Source organism: Trichosurus vulpecula, chromosome 7 (genome assembly GCF_011100635.1).
Source record: "Trichosurus vulpecula isolate mTriVul1 chromosome 7, mTriVul1.pri, whole genome shotgun sequence".
Lineage (NCBI taxonomy): Eukaryota > Metazoa > Chordata > Mammalia > Diprotodontia > Phalangeridae > Trichosurus > Trichosurus vulpecula.
Genome location: NC_050579.1, coordinates 74,117,257 through 74,130,608, shown reverse-complemented (window position 1 = coordinate 74,130,608; position 13,352 = coordinate 74,117,257). Strand labels below are relative to the sequence as shown.

General features: G+C 39.2%; 1 protein-coding gene across 1 annotated transcript in view; it reads left to right on the top strand.

The window, feature by feature from the left end:
• The window catches only part of SNX7 (sorting nexin 7), a 126,161-nt gene that overhangs the window by 45,930 nt on the left and 66,879 nt on the right, over window positions 1-13,352 (top strand). Inside the window, exon 6 of the mRNA XM_036769205.1 lies at window positions 1,748-1,947. Coding sequence (XP_036625100.1) covers window positions 1,748-1,947 — 200 coding nt within the window. The remainder of the gene's footprint in view (window positions 1-1,747; window positions 1,948-13,352) is intronic.

The following is a 13,352-nucleotide window of genomic DNA, read 5'->3' as shown; positions in this document are numbered from 1 at the left end:
TCAGGAGATCCTGCCAAGCTGACTGGCACACCCGTGGGCTGGTAGAAAGGCATGCTGAAGACTAGCAACCAGTGTCACTCACTGGCCAAGTGCTCATGGTTATCTCCCCATGTTGAGCAATAGAGGGGTGACAAGGAACATAGGGGCAACAAAAATAGCTGGGGGACTTGACGTGTCATTGAATCACCTCTGCCAAGCTGGACTTGATCACCATTGCAAGGAGAAACAAGAGAGGAGGTCCTCTACTTAGCTTCCTATGATTAAGCAAGTGAACTTACAATCTGCAGTTCATAGCTCTGAGGCCTAATATCAGAGTTTATAATCACTACCCCTATGGAATCATGTCAAACTGATTAATACTGAGTGGGATAAAATAGGAGTCTAATTTATCCTCTATCACAGTTTCACAGTACAGCCTCTTGGCTTAATGCTTATCAGAAAAATGAACTAAAACACTTGAAAACTATAGTGCATCAGTTCACAAAAATAAGATTAATGCATACTTAGACTGGTTTTAGCAAAAATTCTTTTTTTCCGTAGATCCCTGTTGCTTATAGGGTAAAATATAAGTTTCTTAGTCTGGCATTTAAGACCAGCCCTAATTTGGCTTCAAGGGAAATAGGTCGTGTGGTGGATTGAATGCTGGGCTTGGAATCAGGAAGACTCCTCTTCCCGAGGTCAAATTCTAGCCTCAGACATTATCAGTGTGACCCTGGGCAAGTCACTTAACCCTGTTTGCTTCAGTTTCCTCATCTGTAAAATGAATTGGAAAAGAAAATGGCAAACCACTACAGTATCTATATCAAGAAAACTCCAATGGAGTCACAAAGAGTTGAACGTGACTGGAAAATGACTGAACAATAACAAATAATTTGACTTCAACTTTTTCCATTTTAATTTCATATTTCTTTTCTTCATATAGTCCATGCTTTCAGACAAATTTCTTCTATACATTTTATTAGAATTCTTTGTCTGCATAGCTTTCCTCCCATTTTGCCATCTCTTAAAATATTATACTTATTTATGTATATAATCATATCTCCCTTCCCCCTCCATACAACTCACTAAATCTCAGTAGATTGTGAGCTCTTAAAAGGCAAGTACCCTGTTGTCTTTCATCTTTGTATCCCAAGTATGTATTAGTGGGCCTTACTTATATAGGAAATGCTCAAAAAGCATGTGTTTAACTGGCTTCAATCTATAGTGTTGTGTGAATGTTCCTATACTCATAATTTTTAGATTGTGAAAGTATAGATTTTTTTTAGAATAAAAAAAACCCCAAATATATTGAATGCTGATTCAAATTTCTAGCAAAGTATGTTCAAGGAAGGAAGGAAGGAATGGAGTAAGGAGGGAAGGGGGAAAATTTTATTTAGCATTGCGTTAAACACTTTACAAATATCATCTTGTTTGATCCTCACAACAACCCTGGGAGGTAGGTGCTATTATCATCCCTATTTTATGGTTGAGGAATCTTGAGGGTCATAGTGGTCAAGTGACCTGCCTGGGGTCACAAAGCTATAAATGTCTTTCTGAGGTAGTGTTTGAACCAGATCTTCCTTATACTAGGCCCAGCATTTTTTCTACTCTGCTAGTTTGCACAAATCATTGTTGATGGAATCAGGAAAAGTTTTGTGTTCAAACGTTGTGCCAGAGTTGTGATTTTTAACAGCTTCTGCTCAGTCATGGTGTTTATTAAGAAGTTATATATGTCTTTTGTGTTTCGGTTTGTGTCTGTGCTTTTTAGAGTATTTTGAGGAAATGAAGGAATATGGACCAATCTACACCTGGTGGTCAGCATCGGAAGAGGATCTGGTTGACTCCCTGAAAGGTGTGGCCAGCTGCATTGACAAGTGTTGTAAGGCCACTGAAAGACGGATATTTGACCTTTCTGAGACGCTGCTTCCAGTTGTACATGAATATGTTCTTTACAGTGAAATATTAATGGTAAGTTTACCTGAGTTAACTTTTTATTTTTGGTACTGAATATAATGCAAAAACAAGTAGTAATTATGGAAGAATAACCTGTCTCTATTAGGTGTTTTTAGCCTGGAGTATATGACCATTTCTTTTTTTATTCTTTTTAAAAAAGTTTGACAACTAGATTTCAGTGCAGTTGATTTCTGTTGTAATACTATATATTTTGTGCATTTAAAAACCATTATTCATAGAAGGGGTCCCTATGTGTCACCAGATGGCCAACGGTTTCCGTGACACCCAGAAAAGATTAAGCAATCCTTCCTCTCCAGGCAGAGGCTCCTTTGTATGTCACATGTGCCTTTTAAGGAAAATATAGATACCAAAAAGGTGTACAGTGTTCTTTCTCAATTTTCTGGGTCTGCTCTTCTTTTCTGCTAGCCAGTCCTAATTTTTACTGGGTGATGTACAGAGGGTGAAACATTTTTGAGGACAGAAAATAGACACAGAAAGCCAAGATTTTTTCCTTTCTAGTCTGAAGGTTAGGAGCTTCTATGTAACCACTGTAGTTCATAAGTATCTCTTCTGTCATTTATTTCTTCATTGACTTGTGGATTCTGTGAAATGCTGTGCAGATAGACCAGTCACTCCACTTTAGTTGAGCAGAAAAATTCTTACTTTGCTTATTGTACCTGTTCAGTGGACAACTGAATAGTGAAAAATTCTTTGGGTCTCAAACTAGCCTCCGTATTATGGGATTCTAGAGCAGGATGGTGGACAGCTAGGTGCCACAGTGGATAGAGCGCTGGACCTGTGTGTGACCCTAGGCAAGTCACTTAACCCTGTTTGCCTCAGTTTCCTCATCTGTAAAATGAGCTGGAGAAGGAAATGGCAAACCACTCCAGTATCTCCAGTATCTGGACCCCAAATGTGGTCAGAAAGTGTCAGACATGATTGAAAAATGACTCAACAACAAGAAGAAGAGCAGGATGGAATTTTGATATTACTTTGATTAACAACTTCATTTTCCAGTTGAAAAGAAAAACAATGAGGCCCAGATTTATTTTTCTATTTTATACTATTGCACAATTGTGGATGACAGAATCTAGAGTGGGAGGGACTACAGAAATCACTTAATCTAACCTCCTTTTTCATAGGTCAAGTAACTGAGGTACAGAGATATAACATGACCTACCTGCTGTCATTCAGTATGTGAGCCATGCTTCCATCCCAGGTTATTGGATATCAAATACAAAGTTTTTTTTTTTTTTACAATATCATATATGATACAGATGTAGAGGAAGTGTGACTTAATGGATACAAAGGTGGCCTCAGAGTTAGTAAGACCTGAGTTCAAGTTTGACATATACTGACTCTTTGATTCCAGGCCTTCTCAGGGCCTTAGAAAACTCTGTAAGAAACTAAGTCATGCTTAGCTCTTCTCAGAAAAGCAGGGACCTAAGACAACTCTAAAGGACTCATGATGGAAAATGCTATCCACATCCAGAATAAGAACTATGGAGTCTGAATGCAGATCAAAGCATACTATTTGCTCTCTCTTTTTTCTTTTTTTCTTTCTTCTTTCTCATGGTTTCTCCCATTGGTTCTAATTCTTCTTTACAATATGACTAATGTGAAAAGAAAAAAAAAAGAAAATAAGTCATGGAGAAGAAGCATATCTCTATTGATAGAAGGAATTCCTTACTACTTCTGGCTCCCTACCCAGATGAAATCACAGGTCCGATAAAAAAAAATGGATAAGTCTCTAGGATAATGTTGAAGATTCAGAGATAAAACTAGTCACAGACTGTAGCTTACAATACAGTAACAGGAATAAGAAATATGTAAATACCTAGAATGCAAGTTAGTGTATGACTATGCATAAGTGAATTCAAACCAACTGGCACAGGAAATTCAAGGAAGACAAGGTTGCAGTTGCTCCAGCTGGGATGGTCATAGAAAGATGTATTGTAATGGAATTCCTTTCATGTATTGGTTGGGCTAGATCAGGCCTGCACAACCTGTGGCATGCCAAAGGATTTCAGGGGGCCCGAGAAAAGTGCAGAGGAAAAAATCCTCTACAATTTTTTTTCAGGCCACTGGAAATCCTTTGGTGTGCCCACGGGCTGTATGTGGCCTACAGGCTTCAGGTTGTGCAGTTCTGGGCTAGATGATCACTGCCATCCCTTCCAGCTCTCAGATTCTTCAATTATCATGATTCCTGATCCATGGAAGAGGTGTAGGTAAGATAAGGGAATTGCACAAGTCAGAAATGGCTAATACCTACAGCTAGTTCTGACCTTATTCTTCCTGGATTCTCACTTTCTCTGCTCCAGCTCCCCAGTTCTTGGGAACTCACTTGCTATTATCTGACTGTTGCAGTAACGCTCCAGGGACGTATTCTTTCTCTGGTCTAACCTTACTAAGGTATGAGAAAAATGTTTCTTCTTACGTAAGCCAAGATAAGGTTGGATCATATTTTAAAGAATGTTTGCTAAGAGAAAATCGATCAACTTGTATTCCTCAAAAAACAAAACAAAACAAAAAAACCTAGTCCACAAAAGTTTACTGGATATAGAGTTTACAAAATGAAGATATCTGATCTAAACTAATTTGAGGTTACTTGATCCCCTATTTCTCCGGATTTATTCTCTCATGACTCATCACTCAAATATTCTAAGGAAGAAATACAACTTTTCCCAAGGTTTTTAATTACTTTCTTCCTTAAAACTGTGAATTCTAGTTGAGGGTTAGGCTGGAGATTCTGCAGTTGTGGTTCCTTTTCTTTCCCTTAAGATGGCTCCTCCCAAAGGGCCCTCTATTCACCTCTCTTCTACCAGTGAAGATTAATGGAATTCAATTAATATAGAATGTAGCTCAGCCTACAAGCCCCACCCATTTCTCTAGCATACTTCTTTAGTGACTCTTCACTATTTCTCAAATGGAACTCTTCCATAAATCCTTTCATTCTATTCTTTTGCTATTCACAGGATCACAGAATTTTAGAATATGAAGGATCTCAGTGCTCACTTTATCCAATTCATACCAGTCTGTCAAAAAACATCATTTATTAAGTGCCTGCTACATATCAGACATTGTGCTAAGCACTGGGAATGCAAAAACAGGCAAAAGCTAGTCCCTGCCCTTAAGAAACTAGCTTTGCAGTTTAATGAGAGAGATAACTAGCAAACAACGTGTCACAAGTGGGTGCGTGGGGTGTTCAAGGAGGACTAGCACCTCAGGGGTGATGGCTTGCCCAGTCTTTTTCAGGGCTGCTCATCCACCTTTGGTATGTATCTGGGACATAACTCTCACTTGTGGCTCCAAGAAGCTGTAGCATGCATGGGATCTATACCCTGGTAAAGCCGTCTTGGTAGACAGATTAAACCAGGTTGAGAATAATCGACAGGCTTCAGACCTGTCCCTGAGTTAAGGAGCTGTCTACCCCAAACATGCGAAGACCTCCTCTCGTTAAATGGGTGGGTGAGAACGATTTGTTCCAAAGGCCATGAAGGCAGTGGATGCAGGTGCTGTGGATCTCTTAGAACTTGGTCAGAAATTGAAGATACCAAGGTCATTCACTGCATTCCTGGCTGTCATTAGTCATTTTGACTTTTACCCTGCCCCTGGACTTTGATGACTCTGGATGAGAGAGTGATTGAGGACTTTGTGCAACTCTGCCTTACTTAAATCCAACTCACAGGCAAATGAAGACATCTATGATGTCATGGAAAAGAACGACAAAACAAAAATAAGCTATATATCCCTGATAAAAAGGAAATTATTAAGAGAGGGAAGGGACTAGAATTTAGTGGGGTTGGGAAAGTCTTCATGTAGAAAATGGGGCTTTTTGTTGTTAATTGTGTCTGGCTATTTGTGACCCCATTTTGGAGCTTTCTTGGCAAAGACACTGGAGTGGTTTGCCATTTCCTTCTCTAGATCATTTTACAGATGAGGAAACCAAGGCAAACAAGGTCAAGTGACTTTCCCAGGATCACACAGTTAGTAAGTGTCTGAATTTGAACTCAAGTCTTCCTGACTGCAGGCTGGATGCTCTATCCTGTGCCATCTAGCTGGGGTTTTAATTGAGACTTAAAAAGGAACTCAGAAAAGCCAATTGGCAGAGATAGGGAGGGAAAGCATTCCCTGTATCCCAGCTAGAGAAAATGCCTGGAGCCAAAAGACAAAATGGATCTGTAAACTTTTATTAAGTGCCTACTTTGAATCAGGTTAGGTTTTAAGCACTGAGAATACCAAAAGATACAAAAGGCTTGTCCCTGCCCTGAGTGGAGCTCACAATCTAATGGGGGAGATAATAAATACAAACAAACACGCACAAAGCAAGCTTTTGTTTTTCAGTCTTGTCTGACTGTTCTTGACCTATTTAGGGTTTTCTTGGCAAAGATAATTTGAGTGTTTGCCATTTCCTTCTCCAGCTCATGAAACTGAGCCATACACACTTAAGTGACTTGCCCAGGGTCACACAGCTAGTAAATATCTGTGGCCAGATCAGCCTGCCACTTTACCCACTTTGCCACCTAGCTGCTCTTTTCAGGGTAAATAGGGAACAATTAATAGAGGGAGGATACTAAAATTAAGAACTATTGGGAAGGCTTCTGGCAACAGAAGGGATTTTAAGTGGAACTTAAAGGTAGCAAGGGAGGTCAGTAGTATGCTGTTCAAGGAACAGCAAGGAGGCCAGTGTTATACTTTTGAAGATAAGCAAGGGAGGGTATGAGAAGGGAGTTAGGAATTCTTACTATATAACATATGTAATAAGTCACTGGGCCTCTGAAGACTTGTAGGCAGTTCATTCCACTTATGAATGCCTCTTGTTGTTAGGAAGTATTTTCCTGATATCAAGCCCATGTTTTTCTCTTTGCCAAATCCACCCGTTACTCCTCTTTCTGCCCACGGTGGCAAAACAGAACACAGAACACATCTAATCTCTCTACCATGGGATTGCACTGCCAGTACTTGAAGACAGTAGTGTAACCAAAAGTCCAACACACATAATACCCAACAAAAGTAAGAGGAACATTGTTATATAGCATTTCCCTTCTCAATTTCCAACCTGAAAATTTCTCTACAAGTGTGAGCTTGCAGTCCTGAATATGCCTTACATGTAATAGTTCTTTGAATCTTCCAAATTTTTTCATGCTCTCCAGAATCTCATCATCCTGCTAGATCACATCAACATGCCTCCTCAGTATTCCCTGCCTCTAGGGCCCCTCCCTTCTTCCATTTGAAGAGTGTGGAGGGTGGGCTGTGGAGAGCTCCTCCCAGAACCTCCTTGACCAGGCTACATTCCCCTGTATTTCATCATACCTCCCCCTTTTTCAATTTGTTTTGGTGTGTTTAATGCTCCTTTGATGGTGTTTTTTGTCTTTCTTTGTATTCCCAATGGGTGATTGATTAATAAGTTTATTGACTGAATCCCATTCTCCATTTTCCTTTGATGTGCTGGAGGTAGGTCTTGGCCTTAGCAAACTCTTCAAAGAATAAAATACAAACACACACAACTCATTTATCCAAAAGAAAATATAATTTGTGAGTAGTAGCCCTGCTCCAGAAGAAAAGCAATATAAGCAGTTTACAAAAAACATGTAGAGATTCTTAGCTTCTCCATTCACAGATTTACTTGCTTGTCTCCTGCTCAAGTGTGTTCTTTGAGACTCTTACATCTACTCTGCATGTCTCTGTTTATTGAAATGATGTCTCTTCCAATAGAATATAAGCTCCTTGAGGACAGTTACTGTTTCTGCAATTATTTGAATCCCTAGCACTTAGCACAGTGCTTGGCACATAAAAGGGGCTTTTTGATTTATTGATAGTGAGTTTTACAGGCATACTCCTGAACTCTAAACATTTTGTTAGTGCTCTCCCTGCTATCCAGTTTGCTTCTTCAGTAACTAAGCAACTTTCTTCAAGTTACAATTTCCCCTCCTAGTTGGTCTTCTTACCTCAAGTCTCTACCCTCTCCAACCCATCCTCCACACGGCTGCCAAAGTCATAATCCTAAGCACATATCCTTCTAGAAGCAAATGCAAACTCTTCAGTTGCTTACGACCTTTCACAGCTGACTCTAACCTACATTTTCTGGTTGTTTTATGTATTCCCCCTCTTCTTGTGTTCTTTGGTTTATCCAAACTGGCCTTCTTGATCTTTCTGTCACACGATGTTCCTTCTCTTATCTACACTCTTTTTCACTACGTCCTATGCCTGAAATTAAATTTGATTAAAAAGAAGTGGAACCAATGGCTGTAGACAACTTTTTCAAGGTTGAGAAAGGAAGGAAAGACGTGGAATAGGCACACATTTGGAACGGGCTCTATGAAGAGCCTTCTTCCCTTTTGTCCCTTAGCATCCCTAATGTTCCTCTCATCTTAGCTGGGGTTCCATTTATTACATGAGGTCTTTCGTTATAACCTCAGCTGCTGGTATATATCCTATTCCCCCCCCCAAAAAAATTACCATGAATTTAGTTTTTATATGTACACACTCAGATTCTTATTTGTTGTGTCTATATTGTCTCCCCCATTCCCCTAGGATGTAAGCTTCTGTCTTTTTATCCCCAGCACATTGCTCAGTATCTGACACAGAGTAGGCACTTAATAAATGCTCGCTCTTTGATCGATGCTTTTTTTTTCCCACAATCTTAACATGTTTCTAGCCCTTTAAAATCAAAGTTCAATTTTTCAACTGTTTTGGTTCTGCATACAATTCCTAGATCTTCAGAGCAGAGCTTAGCTTCCTTTTATAGGCAGTAACTACTGAAATTTGGATGATGCTTTGAAACATCTTCATTGACTTTTTTTTTTTTTGTGGAGGTGGGGAGGCAAGACAATTGGGGTTAAGTGACTTGCCCAAGGTCACATAGCTATTAAGTGTCAAGTATCTGAGGTTGGATTTGAACTCAGGTCCTCCTGACTCCAGGGCCAGTGCTCTATTCATGGCACTACCTGGCTGCCCCTCTTCATTAACTTTTAAATCCGTGTTCCCATTTGGTCCCCTGTGAAGTACGCAATGAACATATAAATATCACCTTTTTATAAATAAGGAAAGCAGATGTCAGAGATGTTGAGTAACTTGATCATAAGTATTAGCAATCTATGTATGTTTGTATGTGTGTGTGTTGGTGTGAGGAGTACATATCATTGCATAATTGTTAATGAAATTGAAAGACAGTCAGGAAAAAGGTAAGCTAGTTATACAGACTGGACCTGACATGGTGCGATGCCCTCTGCTAAGACTCTAATTCTTAGCTTGATTGGCTCGTGAACTTGATTTTATCTGTTCACCCAAGGGTGGTTAGGCTCTGGGGAATTTGTTCTTGGTCCACCACTTATCCACTTGATAAACCAGAAAGCCAGCTTGTGGTAAAGCAATTAAGTGACTTGGTGGAAAGGACCTGGGGTCAAGGAGACCTGAATTCAGATCCTTCCCTAGACACTAGTCATGTGACTGAGCCAAGTCACTTAACTTCTATCTATCTCAGCTTCCTCCTCATCTGTAAAATCGGGATAATACCAGCACCTACCTGCCAGGGCTATTGTAAAGATCCACTGAGGTAAAGTTTGTATGTAAATGTGTGCTGATAAATACTACTGCTGTTGCTGCTCCTGCTGCTGCTGTCGCTACTGCTACTACTACTACTACTCCTACTACTACTACTACCACTTTACAAGGGAATATATGCCAGATGAGAATTGCCAATACTTGTTTCCTCTTTTTTTTCCTTAGAGCTTTCCCTCTTTTGTTGATCAGCCCACACTGAATTCCCAGTTGCAAAATATATTCCATGTCATCTCTAAGCCCTGAACCTTCCTGGACAGTCACAATTTCAGAAAAGAAAGTATACTTTTAGTGACTTTTTTTTTTTCAAAAGGAATATCATTTGTCCCAGTTTCTGGTTTGGAAAGTATTGTTGCCATAGTGATGATACCTTAATATGTGGCACATGCTGTTCCTTCCAAATGAGTGAGTCCTTTTTCAGGACTAAATTATAAAGTAACCAAGATGTGTGTGGTTAGTGCAAAATGAATTGAATATAATTAAGGGATATTTCCATAAAATCATGTTATCATAGAGCCAGTTCCAAACATGTGCCTGTTCTATATCTTTCCTTCCTTTCTCATGCTTGAAAAAGCTGCCTGCAGCCATTGGTTCCATTTCTTCTTCTTTCTCTCTTCTAAACCCTCTGCAGTCTTGCTTTTGTGTTCATCGTTCAACTCCAAACTTGCCGATGATTTCTTAATCTACAAATCTACTGACATTTTCTCAGTCCTCATTCATCTTTCTGCAGCCTTTGAAACTGTCGATCACCTCGTCCTAGAGCATGTCTCTTCTAGATTTTCATGAAATTGTTCTCTTTCGATGGTCCTCCCGTGCTTGAATAGGCTGATTATCGTTCATGTCGTTGACGCTAACTGTGGGTATTCCCCAGAATTTTGTCTTTGGCTTTTTTCTCTCTTTTCTCTACACTTTTGCCCTTGGTAACCTCATCAGTTCCATAGATTCTATTATCATTTCTGTTCCGACGACCCCCCAAACTACGTAGTCCTTCTTAGTGTCACCGATGATTTCAGACTCTTTGTCTTGGAGAAGTCTCAAACTCAGCACATCTAAAATAGAATTCATTATCTCTTTCCAACCTCTCTCCCTCCTCCATCTGCCCTTCTTATGAACTTTTATACTGCTATTGAGGGCACAGCCATCTTTCCAAGGGGGGAAGAGAAGGGAACAGTCATTTATTAAGTGCCTACTCTGTGCCAGCACAGTGCTAAGCATTTTACGGCATTATCTCATTTGATCATCACAAAAACTCTGAGGGCTGAGTGTTGCTATCATTCCCATTTGACAGTCTGGGAAATTGATAAAGACAGAGGTTAACTGACTTGCCTAGGGTTACACAGTTAATAAGAGTGAGGCTGATGCCTCTTCACAGCTCTGCTTAACTTAAATCCAACTCACAAGTCAAGACGTCACTCTCCTGATGGCATCGGGCCTCTTCCAGAAGGAAGGACCAATGACAGCCCTAGGTGTCTGAGATCAGATGTAAATTCAGGTCTTCCTGACTCCAGGCCCAGCACTCTATCTGTTGCACCATATAGCTGCCTTTTAATCATCTGGGTTTTCAATGTCAGTGTCTTTTCAAATCCTCTCTCCCTTGCCCCATATGTCTAATTAGTTACCAAATTTTGTTGTTTCTCCCTCTACAACGTCTATCAGATTATGCCCCTTTCTCTCTACTCACACAACCACAGCCTTCTTTTAGACCCTAATTACCTGTTGTCTGGACTATTCCAATAACCTCCTATCTCATTGTTCTGCCTATCTTACGTCTTTCCCTTTTCCAATCCATACTCCGTACAACTGGCAAAGTGATTTTCCAAAAGTTTACATTTGGCCATGAGACTCCCTACTCAGTAAATTAACACCAGTGACTCCTTCGGGTCAAAGAATAACTCTTTTCTTTAGCATTTGAAGCCCTTCACAATCTGGCCCCATCCTGCCTTTTCAATCTTCTTACATGTTAGGCCATAAACGCCTCCTTACTGGTCCATATGTGACCTTCCAGTTCTGATCTCTATGCTTTTTGGATTGGCTAGAATCAGACCCTCCTCCTAAATTCTGTTGCTTCTTACACCTACCTTTGGAATCTGTGGCTTTTTGAAAGATTAAATGCCTCCTTCTGCAGGAAACTTTTTCTACAAAACTTAAGTTTTGTATATAGCTATATCTATACATGCTGTCTCTCCATTAGAATGCAAGATCCAGAAAGTCAGAGATTGTTCTGCTTTGTCTTTGCATCTCCAGGGCCTAGCATAGTGCTTGAGTAAGATGCAATTACTAAATGCTGGATTGATTGCTTGTGTAAAGAAGCAATGTTGTTGTGATGAATTCTTACTCTTTGGTTCTCCTCCTCGACGGGCAACTCACTTCCTAATCACCAATCCGCAGAGCATTAAGGTGTATTTTTATAAGCCAACCTGTAAAGCTTTTAATACAAAGAAACTTTTAAAACTAATAAACTTAAACTGATCCCTTCTCATTATGTTCTGTTTGCCTCAACCTCCTAAAATTGGAAGGATGTAATTAATGTTCCAGAATTTAGATATTTTACTGGGTCACAATGTATAGCTTGGGTTAGGCCTTACTCTTTTAGATTCCATGCATATTATTGTCCTGTCATTTATTCATTCAGCATTTATTAATTGCCTACTGTGTGTAAAGCACTGTCTTAAGTAAGAGAGAAATGTGAATATAATTCAAACAGGGGCTGTGTTCTCATGGAGTTTAAAATCTGGCCCTATATAACACGTGTGTATTTGTGTGTGTTTACCCCTATATAAATGCACACATACTTAGAAACATTTAATAGTTATATAAGAAGTAAAGTGCCATTTATATATGAATACATGTACACATATAACTATATATATATATATATATATATATTACATATGTAATAATTGAAGTACCATATAGCTATGCATATGTATCATGCAAGTATGTGTACATAAATACTTATATACAAATGTTTGTACCTATATGGGCATGTGCTTTTTATAGTTACAGTCTCTTGGGCAGGTTTTGCAATAGAGTTGAGTTCATTTATAATAAATTATATTCCAGTGCTGTTCTCTTGAGAAGATACTAGGAAACACATTGATATTCTTGATCGAGTTTTAGAGATATATCTTCGTTCAAATTGAGATTATAGCTTGTGCCTCTAACCCACAAAGCAACATTTCCTTTATTTTCAGTGATCTATATATGATGTAGATCATATTTTCTTAAAATTGTACATTAAATTGGTACCCTCAAGGCTGCTAATCTCTTAGAAAAATAGTCACCAGTCACCTCTTAGAGTTAGTTACTTCTGCTAATCCATCCCATTATTGGCTTTTATTAGACTTTATTTTGGAGGTCGGTATTTTCTAACGTTGTCCTCAAAGTCTTTGTGTATTCCTATGTGGAACTTATAGCCCCTTCTCCCCTGACCACAGCTGTCATGTTTCATAAGCAGATATACTTTATTACATTCAAATGAGAAACTATTATCAGAAAGTCTCTAAGCAGTAACAAACCCTTTAGGCCTTGTTTTCAAGTTAACTTTTTAGTGGGGAATTAAAAACAAATAAGCAGGCACCAGAATGTCATAGGATTAGAGATTTAGAACCTTATAGGCCATTTATTCCAGCCTCATCCTTTTACAGATCAGGAAACTGAGCCTTGTAGGGGTTAAATAGTTTGGCCTTGTTTGTGTGTCAGAGGCAGAATTCGTGTCTGGGCTTTCTTGACTCTAAATCCAGACCATAATATATTGTTGCCTTTCTTAAGGAGATTCTTTAACTGAGAATTTGAACTTGGACCACATTGCCAAAAGCCCTCAATTCTTTTGTGTGTGTGTATGTGTGTGTGGTCTGTTT